The sequence below is a fragment of the Alnus glutinosa genome, chromosome 13 (assembly GCF_958979055.1).
Source record: "Alnus glutinosa chromosome 13, dhAlnGlut1.1, whole genome shotgun sequence".
NCBI lineage: Eukaryota > Viridiplantae > Streptophyta > Magnoliopsida > Fagales > Betulaceae > Alnus > Alnus glutinosa.
Genome location: NC_084898.1, coordinates 19966873 through 19980878, shown reverse-complemented (window position 1 = coordinate 19980878; position 14006 = coordinate 19966873). Strand labels below are relative to the sequence as shown.

Here is a 14006-nt window from a genome sequence, read left to right as displayed (position 1 = left end):
TATAATTTTACTCTCTTGCTTTGTTTATTCAAAGTTCTTTGACCTTGATAAACATGTCAAGAGAGGTTTACTATTCAAAGTTTTAAAACGGAAAATTGCACGAAATCTCTTACCTTGTAATACAAACAATATTTGTTCGAATTGACAAGCTTCAACCATAATATAAGAAAGGGAAATAAATTGATGAAGTTAGTAATGTTCAACTATACAAATAGTATAAAATACTGAATCCTACATTCAACTAGCATATGCAATATGATTTAGAATCCCAAAAAAAAGCATATATGCACGTTAAAAAAATTAAAGATATTCCAAAAATCTTTGACAGCATTATTGCACAATTGAATTGTCAAATTTTGCCCCACAAAGGTGTGCTTGAGTAACTTACCATCACTTGAATCTTTTAGCGCCACAATTTCTTGCATACCTCTCTCTTTACATCCTACATACACTTAAAAATGAAATAGTGTTATATAATTTTGCTCCCTTGCATTGTTTACACAAAGTTATTTAACCTCGATAAACATGTCAAGGGAGGTTTACTAACTCAAAGTTCTTAAAGAGAAAATTGTCTGAAGTTCTTACCCTCTAATACAAACCAAAGCTTAAACAAAGTCTTAAACACAGTCTTAAACAAAGTCTTAAACAAAGTCATTATAACAAAGTCTTAAACAAAATACAACCTAAGTGCTCTCAAATGCCGCTTTCATCATCAATGGCCTCCACTAGAGCTCCCTCCATGCCTAGGAAGAATATAATTCATATCAAAATCAATGATCTTTCTAATAATTATTTGATATTAGTGTGTGAAAAAATAAATGGAATAGGCAAGATTCTCTAACCCTCGAATATGTTGTAGTATACTATCCAACTGTGCCTGCATAGTATCATATGATGACTGCAGAGTAGCATTTGATGCCTGCAGAGTAGCATTTGATGCCTGCAGAGTAGTATATGATTCCTACAGAGTAGCATTTGATGCCTGCAGAGTAGAAATGTGGGATAACGATTCTTCCAATCTTATCTCAGTCTCTTGCTGTTTAATCATGCACTCATTGTGGCCGGCAAACTGGGTGGGGTGGCGCGCAAGCGAGGAACTTGACGGTGTAGGTATGACACCGCCTCCCATTCCTCGAACGTGTCCTGAGCGATGTCCCCTTAGCACTTGAGAAAATATTTCTTCTTCGATGGAATTCAAGTTGTCATCATTTGCCATTGACTCCATTTCATTCTGAACAAGCCACATAAACCTTAACTAAATAACTCTTGCATGTTAATTACACATATTTATCATGAATAAACATTTCGTTCACTTACATATAGCTTCTCAACCTCTGGGTTCACAAAAGTCCCGTTCTTTCTTATGTGGGTGTCCTTATAAATTGCGATAGGTTTGGGCCTTTGAGAAGTAGCCTTTGTCTACACATAGTTAACAATTACATTTAATAATGTTACTATAAAATTATAATACTATAAAATCCTTACCGTCTTGTAAATAACATTGACGAACGAACAGCTGCCAGTGGTATGATTTGTTACCATTTCGCTTCTATTTTTCTTATTTCGAGCAGACGTCTCCTTTAAAATTTAAACCAAAAATAAAATATTCATTAGGTTTCTTAAAATTGTATGCAAATCTTATCAATATTAATTGACTATTCAGGAAAATAAGATATATTTACCACCCAATACTTCGATTCGAATGAGTCACATATAGCAGGCCATTTTTCCCGAGAAACACCTTTAGGAACATTGTCCCTTGCCTCAACTTTAGCATTGGCCACCGCTGTAGAATCTGTCATATCAAGGCCTTCAAAATTTCGTTGGTAGGCTTGGTATAGCTCAGAGCGATACCTGCTATAACATTTTCCCAGTTGAAACCCTAAGCCACTCTGGTGTGATTTTTGTGACAAATCCAATTTGAAGTTATCCTGAGCCATAGTAATTACAAAAAAAAATGGTAAGATCTTTGTTACATTATTTGTAGCAAATGACATAATACACATAAATAATGAGAGTCGTACCATCACCAAAGCTTCTAACATCTCCTTCATTGAATTTGGGACATAGCCCCAGCGAACATGATGAAGGTCACAGTGGTTTTTCACAACCTCAGAAATCTCCCTCGACCAACATGAGGAATTTTCGCCGACAGGTGCCCGACACTCATCCTCAAATAGTAAATCGATCGAACCGTTCTTTACTAACTCATTCAACCTCTTGTTCTTGTTCTTACCCCTAGTCTTTCTAACAGATGTTCTAGCTGTTAGTGGAAACATGAAAACATAGTTAGTTGTGTCTAGAAAAGTAGTTTGAAAAGTGTCTACAACAAACCAACAAAAAAGACCATATGTTCACTTACAAGTCTGAGTGGGTATGGATCCATGTGAATCAATGTTTGTTGATGGGGGTATAGCATTAGGCGACTCATCAGAATAATGGCCCTCCGATGACTCTAGTGGCACTGATGATAACATGTGTATATTGTCAGCCACATCAACAGGAGAAAAGTTGTCACAGTCCTCAACATGACACAGGCCTCGGCCTGCTCCTACTGTCTTTTTTCGTGTCTTCATTTCTTGAGGCTATGATAAATCTGCTGACAACAATAAAAAAAATAAAGAATAAAAAATTGTGGATCAGGCACATAATTGAGCAATTTAAAAATGAAATGCAAAAAAACAAATAAATTAGTACCCTATAAGCTTCGTACAATATGATAATACACTTCGTACTTACACCAAAATTGGTCATTATATTCAACACATGTCATCATCAGAGTTTGAATCATTAGTAGCCTGTGATGATTGTTCGTTTTCAGAGTACTCTGCATCTTCGGATTCCGTATCATAGTCGCTCCATAACTCTTCTTCATCATCAGAGTTTATCTCATTCTCTTCAACTAAAGGGTTATCGTCAACCAAGAGGTTTGGGCCATCAAGTTGCACATATAATCCATCAATAGCTATTGTCGTATCATCTCTGCAAAATATAGTTGACTCTTCAACAATGACAATATCACCCCGAACACAAACACTTTCTTGGTATGCCTCATCGTGGATTCCTTGATCATTATCTTCATTATCTTCATCTACTGCTGTTGGAATATAGTATATGTTTCTATTGGTCAACGTCTGGGCCACTTTCCAACTACCACCCAATTTGGGATCATTCAAGTAAAACACTTGTGCAGCTTGGCATGCTAGATGAACGGGTCAGATTCATACCATTTGTGAGAAGTATTCACTATGGTAAAACCTTGTTCCCTTTTTAATCCACTCGAACTCCCAGTGTCCCACCAATCGCAGTCAAATAGATACACGAAATTTCTGCCAATGTAACGTAACTCAATAACATTCTTCAACTCCCCATAATACTCATTGTTCGACGTGTCGTACCCACCTCGAACAACAACACCACTATTCTGGGTAGTACGAGTTTGTGCACATTCTTTTGTGTGGAACCTAACCCCATTCACAATGCAACCTCTATACGATCTAACTTGACGATCAGGCCCACATGCAAGGTTATATAATTCTTTTGGGACATTTTCTGCATTACGCCCATTACTATATATATGATCTCGAAACCAACGTGAAAAATTGGCTTCATGCTTCTTTTGAATGTCATGGCAGCCTTCGCTTTGAATAATTTGATAGTGTTCATTACATATAAAAATAAAATTGTTTGTAATAATTGTGTCATTAGTAAACATAACGTAAAAATAAGCACACTCATTGCTACACTAACCGCAAGTACGAAACTGTTTCCTTACAGTTGCTAAGCACATACCACTTGGCCCTTTCAAAAATGTCATCTTCAAGTGTAACATATTTTGGTGCACCTAATGGTTGAACTCGTTGAGAGAACACATCCAAGCCTTTGTGAGCTTCTTCTAGGCAGCCGTCAGCATTTCTTTCTTCACGGTTCCATCTCGTCTCAATCCCACGCATCCACATGGAACAAAAGGTCAAACACTCATCTACTAAATAACCCTCAGCAATTGAACCCTCCGGACGCGCTCTATTCCGCACATACCTCTTATATTTACCAAGCGTCCTTTCAATTGGATACATCCAACGATATTGTACTAGTCCACCGAGTTCAGCCTCTCGAGGTAAATGAAGTGCTAGATGAACCATAATATCAAAAAATGCGGGTGGAAATATCTGTTCCAACTTGCATAGAATCACAACAATGTCAGTCTTCATTTGCTTCAAGACATCTACTTTCAATGTCCGTGCACATAATTTCTTAAAAAAATCACTCAATTCATTCAATGTTGTACGTATTTCGGGAGTTAAATTTCCACGGATTGCAATAGGAAGTAAGCGTTGTATGAAGATATGACAATCGTGACTTTTCATTCCCGAAAGCTTACCAGGAAGCTTGTTTACACACCGAACAATGTTAGACGCATACGCGTCAGGAAACTTCACACATTTTAGCCAGTCACATAACTTTTTCTTATCATCCTTGGTCAAGGTGTACTTCGCAAGTGGCATCTTAACTCTTGCACCAACTTTTTGCAAGTGCAATTCTCTACGTATACCCATCTCACATAAATCTTTTCGTGCTTTGGCGGTGTCCTTTGTCTTCCCATCAATATTCATCAAAGTACCTAAGACACTATCACATATGTTTTTCTCAATGTGCATGACATCTAAATTGTATCGCAGTTTCAATTTTGACCAATAAGGCAACTTAAAGAAAATACTCTTCTTCGTCCAATTCAACTCTTCATCTTCGCGATTTCTTTTTTTCCCACCTTTTCCCAATTGCACACCTTCAACCTGCATTAGTTGTTGCAACAATTGATCCCTAGACATTTCTTCAGGTTCCAATTTATGCTCCTCATTACCGTCGAACAAGTTTTTGTTTTTGCGCCATACATGATCCTGAGGAAGCCACCTACGATGACCCATGTAGCAATACTTATGCCCGTACTTTAACCGCTTGAATGTTGTATCCTTGTTACACCTCGGACACGCAAGTTTTCCCTTCGTAGACCACCCAGACAAGTTTGTATATGCTGGATAGTCGTTTATAGTCCACAGTAATGCCGCATGCAACTGAAATGTCTCTTTCGCCAATGCATCGTAAGTGCTTACACATTCATTCCATAATTCCTGCAAATCATCAACCAACGGCCGCAAATAGACATCAATTTCATTTCCAGGTGCCGTGGGTCCCGGGATAAGTAAGGACAATATCATATTTGGAGCCTTCATACACCGCCACAGAGGTAAATTGTACGGAATTAATATAACTGGCCATATGCTATATGTTGTACTCATATTACCAAATGGGTTGAAACCATCACTTGCCAAACCAAGTCGCACGTTGCGAGAATCACGAGCAAACCATTCATGTTCTTCATCAAACTTTTTCCACACAATAGCATCAGCTGGGTGTCCTAAAATGTTGCCGTCATCTTTTCTTTCATCTTTGTGCCACCTCATTTGTTTGGCTGTATCTTTTGATATAAACAATCTTTGCAACCTTGGTTTTATTGGGAAATACCGCAAAACCTTTTGTGGAATTTTCTTACCAATACCTTTCACACAACTCCATCTTGAAGTGTCGCATTTTGGGCATTTTTCTTTATCAGCGTGTTCCTTCCAGAAAAGCGCACAATCATTCTTGCATGCATGTATAGAGTCATAACCGAAACCCAAGTCTCGAGTAAACAGCTTTGCTTCTCTGTACGAGCATGGCAATGTCTCTCCATTTGGAAGGACCCCCTTAATCAAGTCAAGCACCATATCGAATGCCTTGTTAGTCATGTTGCAAATCGTCTTTATATGAAGCATCTTCAAAATGAAAGCAATTTTTGACGATTTCTTACAGCCTGGATAAAGTTCACCCATGCTATTTTCCCACATTCGATCAAAAGAGGTTCTCTGTTTGTGATTGTCAGTCCTTGGACCCCAAGTAGTAGAGGATTCACCTATGTTAGCATCCACAAATGTCCCCATACGGATATCGCCTAACAATTCTTCAACCCCATCAATCTCCTCTATCATTGCATTCATATCAGTGTGCAAGTTGGCAGTCGCGTTCACCCTATGCAAATCTTCCCCATGAAATAACCATCGAGTATATGTTTGATCAATTCCGTAAAGAAACAAGTGAAGCTCAACCATTTCAATATGCTTATAATATCGATTTGTGCAATCACGACATGGACACCTCACCATATTATATGCATCTACACATCTACGTGCCATTCTCAAGAATTCTTCAACACCTTTTCGATATAGCTCGGAAGATCGAGTAGTTTCTTTCATCCAACTCTTATCCATATTGATGTCTCTATCACTAGTTACATTACTCATTGCCTACATTTAATCACATCAAACTCATTTCAAGCTATTTATAAGAATTAATAAAATTGTAACAATCAAAAAGACTCTTCGGCTAATTTTTAGAACTTGCAATTCACTTTAAACAAGTTTATAAATATTTTAATCTTGAATAAGTATGTTTTGAGCTAGAGCCATTCTAGTCCAAGAATCTAACAAGAAATAGCATATTCCGCCCGATTTAACAAGATTCCCTAACAGAATGGGGTAACAATATGTAAATGGTAGTTTCATGTTCTCTTTTGGTCGAAGTGTCAGTTTATAGTAGCATGTTGACAATGACTAGTAGTTGATAAAAGAAAAAAGGTACTTACCCCTAAAATTTACTTTAAAAAGGAAAAAAGTATATATATATATACATGCTTGGACACTTGCACTTTTGTGGACCCTTTATTCAATTACCGGATTTTATATATATATATATATAAAATCCGGTAATTGAATAAAGGGTCCACAAAAGTGCAAGTGTTCAATCATGCTTGGTTTCTTTGAAACCTAAAGCTAAATGTTTTATAGGTATAATCCCGTAATTGGATAAAGGGTCCACAAAAGTGCAAGTGTTCAATCATGCTTGGTTTCTTTGAAACCTAAAACTAAATCCTTTATATATATATATATATAATCCCGTAATTGGATAAAGGGTCCACAAAAGTGCAAGTGTTCAACCATGCTTGGTTTGCATGAAACCTAAAGCTAAATCTTAAATATATATATATATATATATATATATATATATATATATATATATATATAATCCCGTAATTGGATAAAGGGTCCACAGGTAAACAATTTTTTTTTAAAAAAAATCAAGATGAATAAAGAGGGCTAAAAAACAGATACTTGGTTGAAAAAAAAAAATTTCAGTTTATTTTAATAAATTAATATCTATCCTTAAAGTATTGAATTTTATATCTATTTTTAATAAAATATGGGATTTTCATATGAATTTGTAAAATTATATATAAAAATCACATATTCTAAAAATAGATATCAATTTAATAAATTGCATTGGAAAAAAAATTTCCTCTCACCAAATAATTTAAAGAAAGACTTTATCCCAACTCTTTGGTCTTTAGGATTCTTTTTACTCAAAAAAGAAAATTGTGTATATACTCTAATAAAGCAATAATTCAAAATCATCTTTTGATTTTTTTCTTTTCTGGATCCAAAATCATCCTTTGAACCTTGAAGTCGTGTAAAAATAGAGTCCACAAATTGCACCAAATTCCTCGCCACTAGTTTATAACCAAATTCAGAAAATATAACCCCCTCTCCAAGTAATCATCACTTCAACCTACTTCCTGAACAATCGATACCATGGGCGTGGATTAGACAGAAAGCTGTCACGTATTATTTCTTGATTCACCCTACTCTTTTCTAGAATTTTTTAAGCACTACTCTTGCTTTCAAACCAAAACTAAAACAGAGTTGGGTCCCACACATGTACAGAGATTCTCTTCTACCCCCGGCCAGCCACCTCTCTCTCTCTCTCTAAAATTTAGCTAAAAAGCAAATTTAATTAAATTTAGATGCTTCCAATGTTTCCTCTCTTGGTGAAAGTGATGGATACAAGAACGGGGGGCTGGCCTAAATGAAAGTGAAAAGAAATGATCCAGAAAGCAAAAGAAAAAGAAATATACAAAGGGGGGCTGGGGAGGAAGAAAATGGAACCAGAGAGCAACGAGGAATGAATGAATAAATAACTGCAAAAGGAACTAAGCTATTTTCTGTGGGTTCCACTGGCATTGGCTGCTAATGATATTATTTTGTGCTTCTGATTATGACACAGGTGTATCTGTAAACCTTATACGGTGGGGGAGGGCAGATTGAAAGGGCGGGCTGTGGAAGAGTTCCCATGAAACTGGGGGAGTTTGGGCAGCAAGAAGAAAAATGCAAAATGGGCAGAGAAGCAGTACAGTTCAAACAATTGTGTTCTAAAAGCTGTAATGCCTCACCGAATGTTCCAGCACATCACGACTTGGCATGGGCACACAATCTCCTTCACTCAGATACCATTTTTGTATATCTTGAATGTCGGAACAATCCTCACATTCTCAGCATTTGCCACTGTTGGGCTCTCTTCAATATCCACTCATGAGCAAACACCATGGAAACATACGTAAGAAGATTGGAAATTTCCTAGTTTAAATACCTTTTAATTAAACTAAAAGGTCCAAAAACAGGGATTAAATACAAAACCCAAAATCACTCTAGAAATCTTGGATAACCCAAAAAGGCAAAGTAAATTTGTGATTCATAGCTAGTTCAGAAATTCCACAGAACAAACCCAAAATCACAAACACCCATCAGAGTTTTAGATTAGAACACAGCAAAAGATATCTTATATCTACCAAGCAGCTTAGACTCACACAAAGCAAAGCAAAACCATGAATGAAAGAACAAGAAATAGTCAAGTAGATTTGTGTACCTTGCTTCTTGGTGAAATTTGTAAAAACCCTAGAGTTGGTTGCAGATAATTATGCAAAAGGGGAGAGGGAGAGTCTTTCGCAGGCAAAATAAGAGGAGAGGAAATAAAATAGTCATTAGTATCAGAAATTTTGATTTCTGTGCCAAAACTTAGAATTGCGCCAATAGTATTTGTGCGTGCCATTTATTTTACTATTAGCAGCGACAGTAGTCGCTGCTAATAATAATTATCAGCGGCGACATTTTGAAGTCGCCGCTGATAGGTATCAATAGCGGCGATATTTTGAGTCGCCACTATTGATCCCATTTTTTTTATTTTATTTTTTAAATAAAGGAAACTAGTTCAATAAAATTATTGAAAAAATTACAATTTAACTCTCCAAATTACCACCCGTTTTGCGTCTAGCCCCACAAACAGCCAACACTCTAACTCCGGTCTCTCAAACTACCAAAACCTTTTAAAAATGCACCATTTGGAAAAATTTCTCCATGTTACCCCTGACACATGTCATTTTTCAATTATTTTTTTTTTAAAAAAAAAACACTAAAAACTAAAAAAAAAAAAAAAAACAAAATAAAATAGTAAACTAAAAAAAAATTATTTTTTTTTTTTCAAAAAAAAAAAGGAAAATGGGGTGGCCTGTGAGAAACCCTGACCCCTGGGGATTTCGGGGCACCCCAAATGGATGCCGGGGTGGTCCTCGCGGCTACCCCTAGGGGCCGGGGTCGCCTGCGAGCCACCCCAGAGGTGGCGTCGGCTACCTCTGGGGGTGGCTTCCAGGCCACCCCTCTCCCCACCGACAGCCACCCCAAAACACTATATTTTCTATTTTTTTTAAGAAAAAATATAAATAAAAATTTCCTCTTTTTTTTTTTGTTTTTTAATTGAAAAGTGACAAGTGGCAGTGGCAGTGATAATATGAGGATATTTTGTCAAATGTGGTCTTTTTCAAAGGTTTTTGTAATTTGGGAGACTGGAGTCGGAGTGTTGGCAGTTTGTGGGGCTAAACACAAAACGGGTGATAATTTGGAGAGCTAAAATTATATTTTTCCAAAATTACATTAAAAAAAATGGATAATTGCACCATTGGTCTTTGGGGTATGCCATAACTACAAATCACTCCCTATGGTTTAAAAAGTTCATAAGAAGTTTTTGTGGTAAACTATAATTACAAATCGATCTCTAGAGTCAAATTCCGTTAAAAAATTTCTTCGAAAAATAAATAAATAAACTTATTTAAAAAAAAAAAAAACAAAATCAAAATCAAGAAGGAAACCATGGACTTTTAATCCATAGGGAGTGATTTGTAATTATGGCATACCTTAGGACCAATGGTGCAATTATCCCTTAAAAAAATTAGGAAAAATTTCACTTAATTATCACCACTTTTGCAATGTCCTCCCTAAAGTTCAATTCATCTCAATTTAGTGTATCCATATTTTAATTGTTTACAATGTCACCCTCCATTATGATTTTTCGTTAAATCTCATAAATATTACCGAAACACCTCGTTAAAAAAAAATATTGAACTAAATTAAGACAAATTGAACTTTAAGCTGAATATTGCAAAAATGGTGACAACTTAGGGGGTTAGGATCAATCGCACATTAAATCCAACATTCACTGTGTATTGATTGATCGGACTAATGCACTATGATCAATCAGATAGTCTATCAATCATATTATTCTATCATGATCGATCATACTACTATACTAGGATCGATCGGACGTTCGATTGTGGTACGATCTATGATCAATTATGGTACGATTAATGTGATCGATCGTAGTACGATCTATGTGATGGAACATGGTACGATCATGTGATCGATCATGGTACGATCTATGTGATCGTTCATGGTACGATCTATGTGATTGAACGTGATACGATCTATGTGATCGAACATGATACGATCATGTGATCGATCATGGTATAATCTATGTGATCGAACGTGGTACGATCTATATGATCAATCGTGGTACAATCAATGTGATCGATCGTGGTATGATCTATGTGATCGATCGTGGTATGATCTATGTGTTCGATTGTGGTACGATCTATGATCATTTATGGTACGATCAATGTGATCGATCATGGTACGATCAATGTGATCCCGCGCGCTGTACCCCAAAATTTAGAGCCATTTTTGAAGAAAATGATTTCAGATGGAGACGTTTTCTTCCAAAACGGCTCCAATCAATTACAAATTTGAAAATAATCTAAAAATAAAATAATATATATATATTTTAAAAAACAAATTAAAGAAAAAAAATTAAAATAAAAAACAAATTTTTGTTTTAAAAAAATTAAAATCTATCATGATCGATCAGACTAATGCACAAGGTCGGATGGTCTATCGATCATATTATTCTATCATGATTGACCAGACAATCACTACAAAAGGATTCTATTATTCTATCATTATTTTTTTTTTTTTCTATTTTTTTATTGTGTAGGGTCAATAGCGGCGACCCCAATTGTCGCCGCTATTGACCAATTATTAGCGGCGACATTCAGATGTCGCCGCTATTGATTTAGCATTAGCGGCGACTTTCTATGTCGCCGCTAATGAATATGATTTTTTCTTTTTTTTTCTTTTTTTTTTATTGTGTAGGATCAATAGCGGCGACCCTAATTGTCGCCGCTATTGACCAATTATTAGCGGCGACATCTGAAGGTCGCCGCTATTAATATAGCATTAGCGGCGACTTTCGATGTCGCCGCTAATGAATATGATTTATTATTTTTTTCTATTTTTTTATTTTGTAGGATCAATAGCGGCGACCCCAATTGTCGCCGCTATTGACCAATTATTAGTGGCGACATCTGAATGTCGCCGCTAATGAATATGATTTATTATTATATTTTTTTTATTCTGCAGGGTTAATAGCGGCGACTCCAATTGTCGCCGCTATTGACCCATTATTAGCGGCGACCAACAAGTGTCGCCGCTAATAATGGGTCAATAGCGGCGACAAGTTGTCGCCACTAAAGATCTAATGTATATTTGGGGCAACTTTTTAGCGGCGACAGGAAGGTCGCCGCTAAAGATCATTCATTAGCGACAACCTCTAGATGTCGCCGCTAATGATGTGTCTTTAGCGGCGACTTTGGTGTCGCCGCTAAAAAGTTGGCCGCTAATGTGCAAATTTCTTGTAGTGACTGATCGTTATCTTCATTAATCTCATCCTTGGTTGCAGTCCCATCAAATCGTTTCCCTATAACCATCCTAAATAAAATATTTAGGGTTGTGGACCCAAACCATCTCTTCATCTCTACCAACATGTTGTTGTTCTTGACCCAGACCTCATATATCTCTTTTATAGATGTATTTACCTCAGACACTCGGATGTCTTTGAACATCTCAAGCCGGTGGTTTGATAGGAGCTCGAGGGTGGCTATTTTACGCACTTGGCGCCAGTAAGGACCGTAAGGGCTAAACCCTAACATGGCATAGTTGTAGCCCATGAGTTCTGCAGCTATAGCTTTTGGACGGCTGGCAAAGACTTTGTCATTAGTGGTGAAGCACTCTTTTGCTATCTCCCAGCTGCTCACTATCAGAGCCCGATGTATGCCCAGCCGGATAGTGAAGATTGATCCATACTTATCGGCCATGTTACCCAGTGTTATATGGGCTGCTGTTGTCCCTCGTAATTGGTGGAGGTGGCCAATCAAAGGCCACGCGCCACCGGCTTGTGGTGGAAGTGTTGTTTTAGGAGCAGTTATTCGGGCTCTTCTTAATATCCATAATAGAAAGAAGAGGAACAGAAAAAAAGGCGAAGATACTGGCCATGAAAGTTGCAGAGGATGCATGAGGAAAGAGCATACTTCTGGATAGAGGTTTTGGGAGAAGGTGCATGGTTCTGTTGCGCGCAGTCCCTACTCCCTAGCTTGTATATATTCAAGGTCAAATATTGTGCCTCTTCATTTCAAGATTTGCAAACACCACGTGGTCTTGACTGGGTCATGCAACCAATCGAACCAGATCGTTTTGGTCCACTAAATAAAAGATGGAGATGTGAGAACAAGATATCGTAAAACCAATAAATAAGACAGTCGGATTAATTAAAGAGAAATGCTTGCTTGTACACTCGCATCCTACTTTTATTTCACTATTATCTACGTAGACTAATAATGTTTTTAAAAAAGTCAGGGTCTCACTACAATTTCTTTACCATCTCTTACATTATTGATTCACGTAGACAAGGGTGAGATGAGAATGGGATCAGAGTGTACAAATTCAAAGTTGTACAGAGTACTATTGGTCATAAAGTTCTAAGAGTGTTATTTGTACACCTTCTTTTCTTTTCTTTTTTTCTTTTTTTTTTTAATTTTTTTTTTGCATATAAAATAGGTCTCATATGCATGGTCTCAAATGAACAGTAATCTTTGCACGACATGTGCACATTTGTAGACATATGAAGTGAGAATTATGTGATGGGACTTACTTTATAGGTATTGCTCCATGCATGTGTCTACACTCACATACAACATATGCACAACAGATATGCAAGAGTCAATTCTCAGATCACCTGCTGGAATCCTACAACAAATGCGAGTATTTTAAAAAGGTAAAAAAAAATAAAAAATAAAAAATAAAAGAAAAAATTAAAAAAAGAAAGAAAAGTTTGTACAAATATATTTGCCCTACAAAATTGTATAACTCTACTGGAATTTGGAAAAGACTTGCTGACTTATCTACAACTTCTACTTCTATACTCTATTAGAAAACTGAAAAGTCTACCGAAAGCCGGCTGAGATAAAAATGGCAAGTTTCAACCAACCCCCACTCCAGTCTCCCACCCAGTGACCCAGACGGTGGCTTGCACCATCGGTTCACCACCTTCATTCCCACCTGCTCTCTTACGATTATTTCTTTCCAAAAAAGCGCCAAATTTCGAAAGTTGAACCATATTTTGGTTCCTAAAGTGGCATGCAAAGCCACAAATCAGAGACTACACAAAGTAATTAACAGAGGAACAGAGAAGTAACAAAGGAACAGATAACTCACGTTGCACTGACCGGTGGCGCGTGGACAGTGGACGCACGGGCAGACCGACGGACTGTGGTCTCTCAGCTTTCTCGCCTCTCGGTGTTTCCACAACAGCTTTCTCTTTTCCTTGGTTGAGATTGAGTGAGATTTGAGAATTGTTGAGAATTTGTAATAAATGGTAGAAAAACTACTGCTGCACATACAACATGTGCACTCCTCCCC

At 37.0% G+C, this 14006-nt stretch overlaps 3 protein-coding genes across 18 annotated transcripts; all 3 read right to left on the bottom strand.

Moving 5' to 3' along the window:
- LOC133854135 (uncharacterized) lies at positions 1–14006 on the bottom strand. Of its 16 annotated transcripts, none has more exons than XM_062290182.1 (12): positions 13803–14006; positions 13240–13334; positions 12128–12790; positions 8794–8867; positions 2363–2596; positions 2025–2263; positions 1683–1931; positions 1486–1578; positions 1318–1419; positions 843–1231; positions 389–743; positions 1–149 (listed from the first exon to the last, which is right to left on the bottom strand). In XM_062290182.1, exons 5-10 carry the CDS (start codon positions 2574–2576, stop codon positions 962–964), a joined length of 1167 nt encoding a protein of 388 aa, XP_062146166.1. In that variant the 5' UTR covers positions 2577–2596; positions 8794–8867; positions 12128–12790; positions 13240–13334; positions 13803–14006; the 3' UTR covers positions 1–149; positions 389–743; positions 843–961. The 16 variants fall into 16 exon arrangements, with proteins under 16 accessions (XP_062146166.1, XP_062146172.1, XP_062146173.1 ...); XM_062290188.1 differs by having other exon boundaries at positions 13240–13326; XM_062290189.1 differs by having other exon boundaries at positions 13814–14006.
- Positions 2760–6338, bottom strand: LOC133853945 (uncharacterized). Its single transcript, XM_062289965.1, has 3 exons — positions 3751–6338; positions 3228–3641; positions 2760–3150 (listed from the first exon to the last, which is right to left on the bottom strand). The coding sequence occupies exons 1-3, from the start codon at positions 6336–6338 to the stop codon at positions 2760–2762; spliced, it is 3393 nt and encodes a 1130-aa protein (XP_062145949.1).
- On the bottom strand, positions 11876–12406 carry LOC133853944 (cytochrome P450 CYP82H23-like). The gene has a single exon (XM_062289964.1). The coding sequence runs from the start codon at positions 12404–12406 to the stop codon at positions 11876–11878; it is 531 nt and encodes a 176-aa protein (XP_062145948.1).